This window comes from Ostrinia nubilalis, chromosome 6, assembly GCF_963855985.1.
Source record: "Ostrinia nubilalis chromosome 6, ilOstNubi1.1, whole genome shotgun sequence".
Lineage (NCBI taxonomy): Eukaryota > Metazoa > Arthropoda > Insecta > Lepidoptera > Crambidae > Ostrinia > Ostrinia nubilalis.
This window is the reverse complement of record NC_087093.1, coordinates 5,727,269-5,740,981: the sequence shown is the minus strand read 5'-3', so window position 1 is coordinate 5,740,981 and position 13,713 is coordinate 5,727,269. Positions and strand designations below refer to the sequence as shown.

Below are 13,713 nucleotides of genomic sequence, written 5' to 3'. Positions count from 1 at the left end.
CTATAACTACTATAAACTTAGTAGTACATTCTTAACTAAGCACTATTTAAAAGCACAATTTCACTAAACAAAAGTCATTAAAATTACAGCAGTTAAGGAAATAAGCTCGCAAATAGATAGGCAGTTATTTTCGCATTTCTTACTTCATACTTTACGGAATAACTGTCAACCTTAGAGATAACTTTTACGTACCGAGGGTGGAGACGACAAAATGGATTGGCTCGGTGAGAGTGCTTACTACGCAACTTTCATTGCTGAAATGTAGCTCCAAAACTACTCCATTCATCCGAAGTACATTTACTATTGTGAACGAGGCTTAAGGTGAGTATAGACTACAGCATTTTCTCGATCATTTCTATGTAATGTAACGTTCTTACGAATGGTAAAATACAGGCAAAATGTACGACGTTTGGTTCGTGAATGGGTGACACACTAGAACATATATAGAGAGGCTCGTTGTTCTGTTACAAGTAAATGCTCTAGTCTATATTCACCTTTAGGGTAGTGACAAATGATAATGCCCAGTCAGCTGCATCAATTACAATTAGGAATTTGAACCTTCCGGCGTCAACACCTGTTCAATTGTTCATGTGTCAAATAAGATGCCACGTATTGGTGAAATAGTCGATGTTACCTTCAATGTCAGACACTGGATGCTATGACCTTCAGGCACTTTATGTTATTATGTTACAAATAATTGTAGGTTCAATATTTGTACTCACAGTTTTTTTTTTAGTTTATCGGTACAGAAAAGCATTACGATGTAAATAAAATAAGGTATTATCCGATTTTACGGTATTTATGGTATTCCGTATGGAAAGATGCCCGCTATACTGGAATTGTTAAATGTTTGGGATCAAAGAGGATATTCGTACCTAAATCGTTTTCATCAATCACTTCTTACGGTTCAAAGACCTTTGAAAGGTAAATACTCGTAACATAACGTTTATGGTTTTTTGGTGTCCGGAAAACTAAACTAATTACATTAGCAACTATACAGGGTGTTTGGCGGAAGGTTAGACAAACTTCGTGGGTATATAGGTAAGGTCATTTTAAGAATACAAGTTCGCCTTAGGGTCACTAAGTGACCTATTTTTTTAATTGATATTTTTGTTTTATTTATTTTTTTCCAAAATTTGACTAAAAACTGCTTAAATTTTTTTGTCGCGTGTTTTCAACCGTTTTTTTATTTGATATTAATGTTACGGTCAAAGTGATAAATGTGAAAATTATGAATAATCGCCGGTTATTATGAATAATTACCACATGATTTGGTAAATGTGATTAATATGAGATCATTTATGTGTGTATAAAACTAAATAGGCGGCTTAGGGGTGACGGTCAAAGTGATAAATGTGGCCCAAGGGCCACCCCCACCGCACCTTAACCTATTTTTCACTTTAAATCAAAACAATATGACGGGCTTTATGGCAAAGTAATGTTACGCAAGAAACAGTCGAAACTAATGAGTTTTGACTGTTTCTTGCGTAACATTACTTTTCCTTAAAGCCCATAACATATATTAATATAATTTGTATTCGCCAAATTATATTACTAAATGATATCAAAACATTCAAAATGTGTGGCTGTACCTACACAAGCACTATAGGTACATGAGCCATTGTTCTTTTATGATATTTCATAGTACTAAGGTCACATTATTAAATAATCACTGATATTATAAATGTAATTCATGTACTTATTACTTTTACCTGAACTGTCGGTAATTATTCATAATAACCGGCGATTATTCATAATTTTCAATTTATCACATTAACCGTAACATTAATATCGAATATGTCTTGTCATATGACTGTTGTTACATTTTCACGCCTAGGCGTGGGAACAACAGTAAGAAATAAAAAATGATCCGTGAGAAAGAGTTTATGTAATAGACCCATGCAAATACAGCCGCGAGTAGAAGACAACAGTAGTAAAAACAAAATCGATACTTTGTACATACACGAGTACAAATAGTCATAAAAGTTGGTTTATTTACACCGAAACGCCGCTTTGCGGTAAGCCCTTTTATTTTCCGTAACCAACATGCAACCAGCGTGCGCGATGGCGATGGCGATCAGTAGAAATCAATAGGATCGGAATCGCGCACGCAGGCTGCACGCGTTGGTTTGGCTGAAACCTAAAAACTGAAACCAGAAGTTAAACACTCATAGCAAGGGTTCCCAGAGTGCGCGCCGCAGCGCCCTGGTGCGACGTAGAGATAGATGTATTAATTTTTGTTCCTATCTACCTAACCTAGACTACTTCATCAGTCTTTCGACAGTATCTTTTTCAAAGGGTAAAGCGTTGTGACAAAATACTTTTATAAGTGCGCCATGGGATGAATAAGATTGGGAACCCCTGCTCTGTAGAATTAAGCTTGTGACTTTGTTGTTATGTTTGGAGGGACCATTAGAAATGTGCAACTGGAAACTCCTGCGAAAACGGAACCTAATGCGACACAAGTGAAGCAAAACACTGACTGAGCAAATCCTAGTATTCGGAAATTTAGTGCTAGCTCGCTTTACACTTGTCAACTTGCTTGCGACCTTTATTGAGACAGTACTTAATTATAAGGATTTTATTAACTTATTTTAGTTCAATCCGTATTTACCTTTGGACATTATACACTGCGCTATTTTTCCCTAAAGAAAGCAAAGCTATAGAAGTACCATGAACCATGAGTATTAGACAACGGATACAATCATTATGATTTCCGTTTCCGTTTTTCCAGACCAATACATTACATACGTACAAGTATCTACATATTTATTTGTCTGAAGAGGTTCGAACTCAACACAACACAAACCTCTTAGTGGATATTGTTTATTTTTATTTAGCGTAAATTCCGTAACTCTCACTCAGCATCGAACCCTCTGGAATCCAGCTACGTGCCCTACATTACAGTGTCACGAACGGGACATAATGCTGAGTGGGGTCCTATTAGGTACGCCGAGCTCCGCAATCGTGACATTATTGGTGACATTGCTCGGTTCACTGGTGTAATAAACAGTGTTTTTAGGGAAAGACATTTATCTTAAATTAGCTTTTTCCCGCGGTTTCATCTGTGTTAAAATTTGGAACCCCATTTCATCTCCATAAAAGGTTACTTTTGGAAAATCCTTTCTTCAACGGACGCTTACTATCCGCCGCAGCGAAATCCATTCAGTGGTTTGAACTGTGTGTTAATAAATAGATCAGTCAATCAATAACGTGCGCCTTACACGTTATAATCTACTAACATAGTTCACCAAAATATGCTTTAAGCATTTTTCGTTATAAATGGGCTAATTCCAACTTCTTCGTCCCCACCGCTGCAACTCCTGTGTAAGGATCAGGAGCTAAGCACCAATAACTCAACCAGTAAAGGCCAATTAAATATATCGTAGGGGAAGGATTAACGATCATTGGCCTCACTGCGAAATTATAAGGAAGTTAATTAAAAGAAGCTATCCGGAAATTTGATTCAATATTTCAAAAGTCCGTCGTCAACAGACTGCTTAATTTGTTCCGAATATCCCGTTAGTGAAATCCACGTCAGTGTAACTATACGAAAAATCCAGTTTTTTAAAATAAGAACGCTCGTGACCTCGTCTAATTCTGAATTAAGGTCACCGGATTATCACCATGGTTGCATTTAACTGTAATATTTAATGCAATTACTTACTGAAAGACTCCGGGTATATTTATGATTTTGGCGCGAATAACAAAGCGTTTCCAAACAACAACATTGCATTATCATTTATTATGTGTATGAACAAACACATTCAGGGGAAATTATGCGTAGGTGGAAATCCAATCTACATACAAGTGTATTGAAGGAGTACCTCTTTCATTTGTTTCCATAATATTCCCATATTATACAAACGATCCAATTTTTCAGATTGCAGAGATACAGGTTTCCAATCCAATCACAAGTAGATTACGGAATTAAGGTAAACAAACGTTCTATTTACCTGTATAGGCTCCCACACGTTATCCTAATGGTTAAATTAGGTTAAAAGAAAGATATCTTGTTAATATTGGATAAGGAGCTACATTTGGAAAACACTAATTTACTTACCTTTTATAACTACAATTATCAACTAAAATTGCCATTACTAGATGAACTAGAGTTTTAGAGAGGTTTAAATTACGCTCTATCTGCTTCAGAAAAAATGTATTGGAAACGTATTTTCGTATAAAAACAGCTTAATGGCTTTTTAGGTACCACAAAATTAAATGTCATACCTACTATGAAAATTCGTATTAAGCATAGCATTAGCCGAATAAAGTATGATACAAATCAGCTCAAATAGATATTAAACTGCCTCAGCATTCTCAAGTCGGTGTACTCATACAACCCCTGCGTAATCTGCAATGCTTAATGTGATAATTATATCGGACGGACCTCACTCACTCAGCAAAGGTCCTGAGTCCTGCTCTGAGATTGCGTCTTGTGAGGAAATTAACATTAGTGTCGTCGGATATTAGGGACACTCTCGAAGGGTTAAGCTATTTCGAGCTGTTGTCTCTTACATAATTCACAAGATAACAAGTGAAACATTCATTTCGACGACTAGAAACGTCTTATCTAAATAATGACTGTATAATCGAAAATCCTAAATACATCTTTATAAACTAGATTTTGCCATCTGCAATAGTTTAACCGCACTATGAAATTCATGATCTTTCAGTGGGTTAATGCATCACAAATCTAAGAATAGCTGTATTAATTTAGCTCTAAAGTACACTACGCCATAATATAATGAGTTCTGTAGCTTACTTAGAAATAAATAACTTTAATTTATACGTTAAACGGTATTTAACAGACCATTAATGTCGCACGCTCTCTAAAATTGCTCTTGTATATTTTCCACGAGTCGCATAATTTTATTGCGTGATAAAGTACCCATATCCGCGTGTCAAAGATCAACAGGACTCCGTTCAGCCGTGTAATCGCGATGACAACAAACAAACATCCTTTTGATATTATTAATGTGAAAAATTGATCTGTTTGTTATTGGCTGCTCCATCTTCCAGCTTTTACTTCTCCTTAGCCATAATAACGCGCCATTTTTAACCGTTATTAGTGTCACTTTCAATTGTTTATTAATATGTCTAAAAGAAGATTTCATTGTAATAAAAAAGGGTATATTATTTCGCGATCTAACACTTGCAGTGTTGCAATTGCATTAAAGCGAATGTTTTAAACATGCTACGAATATCGGTACCCGCTCAATTATTATGAATACGGTTAGCAAACTCGGTCACGTGAATAGCTCAGGCCATCGAGTGGCAGTTCATGGGGAGACAGTTTGGTTGCCATGAAAATATTTTTTGCTACGTTAGAAATGGCAAATAAGGGTAATATTTATAAAAGCAAAAGGTCAGTGACTGACTCACTCACTCATCACAAAATCTCAGAAACTACAAGTGCTAGGAGTCTCAAATTTTGCATGGGGGTGCCTTTTAGAACGTAGGTGCTCATTAAGACGATTTTCCAAAATTCAACCCCTCAGGGCGCAAAACGGGGGCAACGCGTACGAAGTCGCGGGCGACCGCTAGTATCTTTATAATATGGAGTTCGCGCGTCTGTGTTGGGCCACAGCGTAATAATCTCATCAGACTGACTGACGTTCGACAGAGTTATTCGACGTTAAGACAATTTTGATAAGATCTGAAGGGTATTGATGAAATTGCCCTAAATCCATCCTTATCTAAAATAGCGCGAACAAAAGTTAAAGTCCATCTCCTGTCTAGTAGAAAGCGCTCAATTTCTGTTCACCAGACAGCTATTAGAGCGAGTGTGGCAGTGGATTATCATTTTAAATTAATTAATTCAAAGATAAGGAGCACGTTCTTATACACCCGTCTAAAAGTAAGAGTGAGGCCAAAAAATTAAATTCACTTTCTTAATTTTGTTCACAGGTGCAGTAAGGAAAACCACCCGGAAAGAAATGAAAACAAGAAAAACATACCCTATTAAACACCAACTGATGTTTAAAATATAACTGATCTCAAAAACTATGAACATGAGCAGTCTAAATGAAGCAACCAACCTCACCCTCAACAGGAGTGACATAGTCGACCCTATAGCCATCTTCGGGCCGCAAAGAGACTCACTGTACATAGTGATCCCCATCACAATAATTTATTCAATAATTTTCATAACTGGTCTATTCGGAAACGTGTTTACTTGCATAGTCATAGTGCGCAATAAGAGCATGCACACTGCAACAAACTACTACTTATTCAGCTTAGCAATCTCAGATTTACTTCTGCTTGTGAGCGGAATGCCTCAAGAGATGTATTCAATATGGTCAAAGTGGCCTTACGTGTTTGGGCCAGCGTTCTGTGTGATGCGAGGCCTGGCTGCGGAGACGTCCACCAACGCAAGTGTTCTGACCATCACTCTGTTCACTATAGAGAGGTATCTAGCTATATGCCATCCGTTTGTTTCGCATCAGATGTCGAAACTCTCTCGAGCAACGAAGCACGTGCTGATGCTATGGGTAGCGGCGTTAGGACTAGCATTACCTCAAGCTCTGCAGTTCGGTATCAAAAACTACCGAGGTGTAACCATGTGCCTACAAACACGGGTGATCGTGGAGCACTCGTTCGAAATATCTACATTCTTCTTCTTCTTCGCGCCGATGGTTCTGATCACAGTCCTGTACTCGCTGATTGGTCTGAAACTGAAGAAGACGAGTATGAGCAAGGAGGTCCGAGATCCAAAGCTCTTTGAACGGAGTTTGAGCTGCGCGCACAAAGCGCACAGAAAACCCGGTCAATCTACTAGACGAGTAGTGAAGATGTTAGGTAAGTGCTTATTTCATTTTAATATTCTTCTAAGTTCCTATAAATACATCTAAATCCTGTTATATTATTTAGTTAGTAGTTAAACTCTCCCTGATTAGTAACAGAATTACTAGCTAAATTGTCATAATAGGAAGGCTCTAAGATTTAGACAGACAGAATGGCAAAGGGCACTGGCGGCCTCAATTAAACCAACCTCTTTAATACCTAATCTGAACTAGGGCTTACAATAATCTAGAGGAAAACAGTATCTAAGCCATAAACGGGCTGGGTTCTTCAATTTACAATGAACTTATTTGATCATGTACTTAATTAAGTAAATTCCTTCTACAGGTAGCATTATTTGCTTAGTATAATAAGATGATCATGTAATGTTAAATGTATCAAATAAACGAAGAAAAGCATGAAAATACGAGTACAGTATTTACATATTGCATTACATTGTACATTATTATTATCATCGTTTGAAGCAACTTTCATAATACTGTTAAATGTTATAAATTCCAAGTCAAAATTACGTTAAAGTTTCAACTATCGTATTACGTTGTGGCAGTAACTAATTAGTTCAGGTCTTGGGTTATTTATTAGTTTAGATTTCGAATAAAAAAAAGAAATAAAGAAAATTGTTTTATTCAGTGACACGCAAAAACAACAACATTATTAAATAATGAATTAAAACTATACCCATTTCATTCAACAGTGGCAGTAGTGGTGGCCTTCTTCGTATGCTGGGCGCCGTTCCATGCTCAACGGCTCGTGGCGATCTACGGCACCACGCCCGACCACATGGCGCGGTCACCCATCCTGCTGAAGGTCTATTACTTCCTGACCTACTCGTCAGGCGTGTTCTACTACATGTCCACGTGCATCAACCCTATATTCTACCACATTATGTCCAATAAGTTCAGAGAGGCGTTCAAAGTGAGTATCCAAAAGAAAGCAACTTATTTCGAGTATCATATTTATATTTTAGCGTCTAAGCCCGTATTCACAAACATTACTATGAGATCTCACAGTGCGCGTGAACGCACAGGGTGACACAACGAACCAATCACAGAGCCCTATTCAACTAAGCATCGTTTGTGAATATGGGCGTAAATATCTTATAGAACAATCATCACTTTGAAATAAAAGACAAAAACACATGGGACTGTTTGAATCTAGACTTTATTACGCACATTATAATTACGCAAATGTTTTTTTACTACTTAACACACGCAAAATAAGCAAATAAAATGCTTGCGTAGGCGCACGCGCCTCTTAGCACCGAACTCACGCACATTTTGCGTTCATGCAGTTTTCAAAACACGCGAGCTCAATGGCTGCGGCTGCCTTTTATTCTTTTTGTCTGGCATGCATGCATGTGTTCAAATGCATGTGTATGTTCCAGAACACGTTCAGGCAGTGGTGCTGCCAGTCCGGCAAGCAGCTGGAGATCAAGCGCTGCTCCTACACGGCCGTGGGCATCGTGAAGAACGCCACCTCCTCGGACACAGGTAGCTCAGGTACTAGTAGTCCACACTTAAGCACGACCACCGCATGCGAAATAATTTTAATATAAGTAAACTGGCTGAAACTTTTTACTTCACTTTCTTTTAGATTCCAAATGCTAAACTTTAATGGATAAAGCCTACATATCCTGTAGAAACTTCTTTAAAAAATACAACCCATCTGAGAAACGAACCCCCGTAAATCCAACCAAAAGTTGTACACAATAGAGGCATAACATAATACACCATACCATAAAAAATATGTATTTTTTCCTGTATGCTTTAGTTTGGTCTTTCAGCTTCTTTCAGCGTTTTGTATGGTGTTTTAATGTACTCGTATTGACAACAATATATGATAAATGTTTAATAAAAGTCATAAAGGTATACCTATTTATCTTAATATATATTAACTTTTGTAATCTCTTTTTCGCAGGGAAGTCTTTAAGAAACGATCTCGCCCAACTACAAAGCTTGACCAAAGAAAACGGCGTGGAGACTAGCCAGTTAATCTGCCCCGCTTGCAAGAAAGTCGTCTCGGGCAGCGGCCGCAGCAATCAGCTCGCCGTCAACAAAACAAACAGGAACAACAGGAAAAACAGTATTCAACAAACACAAAAAACTTCCCTCATCAACGAAACACCATTCGTTAGTATCAAAACTAGAGAGATACCACAAATAATGATCTCTACCAGAAATGGCAAATTAGAACGTGAACATTCTCTAAGCGGAGCAGATGTGACTTAAAAATTCATTGTCTCAAATAAAATAGACTGAAGTCGTATAGAACATTGAAGTAATAAAGTCTTTGTAAATGTCGAGGTAACAAGATACGTATAGATTTTATTTAGTGAGATTGTTTTATTGAATCAAGACACCGCTTTTAGCAGTAGGTAAAAATATGTGTTCCTCGTGTGTGGTGTTTTTAAGAATTGTGATGTACTTAATAAGTTTATAATAAGTGGTGACCGTAAAAAAAAGAGAAAATATTGTTTCCCTTGTGCTAGGTTAAATCAAATACTAAGAATAACTAGAACATTAAATGGATGCGTTTTAAAAGATGGATTAAAAAACAATGATGTTTAAAAGACTGGTAATAAATGGAAAAAGGTATCTCGTGTTGACTAGGGGATGAGTGCTCGCCTAGTAGGTATCGTTGTAATTTTTTTATTATTAGACTTGTTAGTTTTGTTTTTAATCGATCCCATTTGACAATATTTTAGTGACACGTGTAGGTATCATCCAAATACTTACGCCATAATGTAGAGCTGATAAGAATTTTTATTTTATTTTATTTTTCTTTATTCAGTTTATTTTTTCAGAATGTAAAGTTGATAATAGGTACGTTAGTCTTTATTTTTTAAGCAAAACAGACAATGTTTGTTTCTTTCCTGCATAATAAGTATTCCCGTAGTACCTAGTACCGAACTCTATTATCTTGCTATGTATATTTCTTGTGTCTTGTACTACAATAATACTTACTTTTCAAAGTATGTTAAACGCGGTGGCGGGAAACATGTTTTCTCATATAACGGCAGAAATAATAACACATTGAAAATATGTAATATTTTCATTCATTTTACTACGACCATGACGTCTCATTCAGAAATCTAAAGCATTTTTGTAAATAATTTCACATTATTAGGAATTAACGTTTTATTTGTTACCAGTCGTCTGAAACAAAGGGAGAAGGGTATATTTTGTAAGAGTTTTGTAAATAAAAGTTAAGCAGTTATTGTTATTAGGTACTGAATAATGTAAAAGTATTTCCTAACTATTGTTTTTACATATTTTTATAAATAACTTAAGTTCTCTTCCGCTGTGTCTCTAGTGTCACTACGATGTCACCTGTGTACTTACCATGAGTTTACGTTAGGTGTGCTCGCTAGCTACTCGTATGTACGTCAAAAAATTATATGAAGATTTTATTTCTTGAAAGTAGCCGCTACACAATATCTCATACATCATAATGTTATTTTTTTACGCAGTCGCTAGTGAGCACATCTAACGTAAACCCATGGTAAGCACTAAGCACACTGATCTTGAGCAAATTTATTTATTTACTAGCGGCCGCCCGCGACTTCGTACGCGCGGATCCCGTTTTACCCCCTTCATCTATCTTACGCGGTTTAGATTTTTTCATACAAATGTTTTTTCCCGCTAACTCCCGTTCCCGTGGGAATTTTGCAATATCCTGTTGTAACTAAGCTTTAAGTTTACTAATATATCTGCATGTCAAATTTCAAGCGTCTAACTTAAGCGGTTTAGATTTTTTCATACAAATGTTTTTTCCCGCTAACTCCCGTTCCCGTGGGAATTTTGCAATATCCTGTTGTAACTAAGCTTTAAGTTAACTAAGATACCTGCATGCCAAATTTCAAGCGACTAACTTAAGCGGTTTAGATTTTTCATACAAAAGGATTTTCCCGCTAATTCCCGTTCCCGTGGGAATTCCTAAGTATACTATAACCTGCCCAGGAGTATGAAGAATAATTTTACTAAGTTTCGTTAAAATCCGTCTAGCAGTTTTTGTTTCTATAAGGAACATACAGACAGACAGACAGACAGACAGACAGACAAAAATTTAACTGATTGCATTTTTGGCATCAGTATCGATCACTAATCACCCCCTGACAGTTATTTTGAAAATATATTTCATGTACAGAATTGACCTCTCTACAGATTTATTATAAGTATAGATTTGTAATAGGTACACAAACAGTTTACAGTCTGGGCTTCATCGTAAAGAAAATTGGCGAAGTATAAGTTATTTGTAACTAGGTAGTATTATTTGTTTTGACAATACCTAAAGTTTCATTCGGTAGTGCTTTGGGAAATCTCATCTGAACAATCTCAGTTATTCCTTGCTCAATCTCCCAGACGAAAGCACATCAAGCTAAGCACTGAGATACCTACTTTATTATGTAATTGTGATAGTTGCTATTTTTCAACCGACTTCAAAAAAAGGAGGAGGTTCTCAATTCGACCCGTATGTTTTTTTTTTCTATGTTTGTTACGCGATAACTCCGTCAATTATGAACCGATTTGAACAAATCTTTTTTCGGCGTATAGGTAATACCTCAAGGGTGGTCCCATTTAAATTTAATAATAAAAAAAACAACCCCCAAGGGTGGAAAATTGGGGATGAACTTTTTTATACGCAATATCTCCGCCGATTATAAACCAATTTGAACGATTATTTTTTTGTTGAATAGGTATTATCAAAAGGGTGGTTTCATGCGAATTTGAAGAAAATATTTCACCCCAAGGGTGGAAAATTGGGGATGAACTTTTTTATACGCAATATCTCCGCCGATTATGAACCAATTTGAACGATTATTTTTTTGTTGAATAGGTATTATTTGTGTTCACGCATTTAAAGTCGTTTTTTTTTTTAAAGTTATCAATTAAAAAATATGTATAGCCTGAGGGGTTAGTGTGAGTTTACATCAAACGTAGCGTGAAAAAATGATGTTAAATGTATGACAGATTGTAAAAACTTCCAAGAACTAAATTTTTAATATATTTTTTAACGCGATCACTAGTGAGGCCGTTTGATGTACTCACACTCAGTCCACTGATATGCTTTCGGCTGGCAACATTAGATTTTAATTAATAATATTTCCGTTAAATCCTCCAGCTTATTTTAATGATTGTATTAGGAGTGGGTTTACAAATATATTTTTATTCGATCCAGCATATTCATATTTGAACCCTATACCAATGACGAACCAACATCTGCACCTGTCTGAACTTTAGTTAGAGCTAATTTTATGCAAACAGTTTTTCTGTGTGTACCTCAGGTTACCTGAGGTAGACAGGTACAGTACCTGTCACCGTAATATTGTGAATTCCGTCAGATTATAATCTGACGTAGTTAAATTACAATCTAACCTAACCTAACCCACTGTTAGTTTACAATCTTACGCGTTATATTATAAATTGACGGAGTTCCCAATTTCGCGTTGACATACCTATATCTTTAGTGCCATTTTAAAGTGCCTGAAAGAAAAATCAAGGCAGTGTTTCCTATGGCAGCCACTGTTTGAAGAATCGCACTCATCACATTATTACCGGAGTATTTCTATTTATATTTTCTTTTATTATTCCGTCGCAAACAATCAACAGTTTTTTTTTCTTACAGCTCGCTTGAAAATGATGTTTTGATATTTTCAAGCTACATAGTACTAGATAGGAATAGTAAAACATAAAATTCTAATTTCCTATTCCGATTCCGAATCAAAGAGGTTGAATACTAATCATACGAATTTCGACGTTTCAAATTCAAACAAGATTATTGCCCTCGAAGTTTTAATGAAATCCAGTACATTACCCCTCGCAAGGGAATTAATGAGTTACTTTAGGTTTGGTTCATGACATGATTAGGTATTAGACCGTAATCGAGCAGGTGTTGTGACAGTTAATGTCTCTTGATATGGTTCAAAGGTGAACTTGTCACAGGTTCAATATACAGAGTGTCCCAGAATGGGTTAATCAAACTGATAGGGGAGGTAACTCTACTAATAATAATAATAATAATAATAATAAGCCCCGCAGGGCAGCTTTGTGGCGAGCTGTTGGTGAGTAGCGACACCACGGGGCCAGTTGTTAATCCGAGTGCTCCCGAGAGTCGGTCAAGACCCTCGTCTTCGGCTTGCCGAAGTGGAATCCGAGAGGGTCTGCAGGACTTTCACCTCTGGCTTGCCTTAACCGGCCGTCCAGAGTGGAGTCGCTAGAGCTATATGCTCCAGGGGTGGAAGTGTTAAAGGGCATAACGCCGCGAGTAACTCCGGAGAAAGCGCAGCACACCTCTCTACACCCCTGAGCTGGCAGACGCCAATGTTGCCCCTCAGTCTGGTCTATACGACCCATGACGCCAGGGGGGGGCCATTTAGTCGCTGGCTAGTCACCGCCTGCCATTTTTTCAGTCCGAGACTATGAACCAGGCAGGTGACCCGTAGTCTCCATCCATAGCCCAGTAACCAGTCCCTCCATCCTTCATCCATAACCCTTGTCCATTCTCCAATAACTGCAATAGCTCCTGTGCACAGGCTAGGGATGGCCTCTGGCTACATCCCATGATATAGTCAGAGACTAGATCCAGCATGTGCACCACTTTCACTTTTGTCGATTATTTTGCGCTTAAAACGGCCTCTACGTGTTGGATCTGTATCCCCACGCAAGCCTTATAAAGGACCGGGCCACTTTTGACCCGTGAGCTCCAAAGCGTACAAACATAATAATAATAAAAATCTTTATTTGGCACGGGACTAATACTAATGTACTATCCCTAAAAAATATGAAAAAAAATAAAGCGCATAAGGAATTTTTTTTTTTAAGTTTAAATAAATCAGCTTTGCCTAAGTATCTGGCTATAATTGCTGCGTTTGGAGTTTATTTGTACTTTTTTCTTACTAATATTAATTGT

The 13,713-nt window shown here is 37.1% G+C and overlaps 1 protein-coding gene across 2 annotated transcripts in view; it reads left to right on the top strand.

Annotated features, from left to right (window-relative positions):
- Window positions 1-10,529, top strand: part of LOC135072454 (pyrokinin-1 receptor-like) — a 44,715-nt gene extending 34,186 nt beyond the window's left edge. The window contains exons 2-5 of one of the 2 annotated variants that reach the window (XM_063966360.1): window positions 5,911-6,801; window positions 7,499-7,719; window positions 8,189-8,294; window positions 8,722-10,529. In XM_063966360.1, coding sequence (XP_063822430.1) covers window positions 6,009-6,801; window positions 7,499-7,719; window positions 8,189-8,294; window positions 8,722-9,032 — 1,431 coding nt within the window. In that variant the 5' untranslated portion in view covers window positions 5,911-6,008 and the 3' untranslated portion in view covers window positions 9,033-10,529. Of the gene's footprint in view, window positions 1-5,910; window positions 6,802-7,498; window positions 7,720-8,188; window positions 8,304-8,721 lie in introns of both variants that reach the window. The other variant, XM_063966359.1, reaches the window with a different exon arrangement.
- The last annotated feature ends 3,184 nt before the right edge of the window (window positions 10,530-13,713 follow it).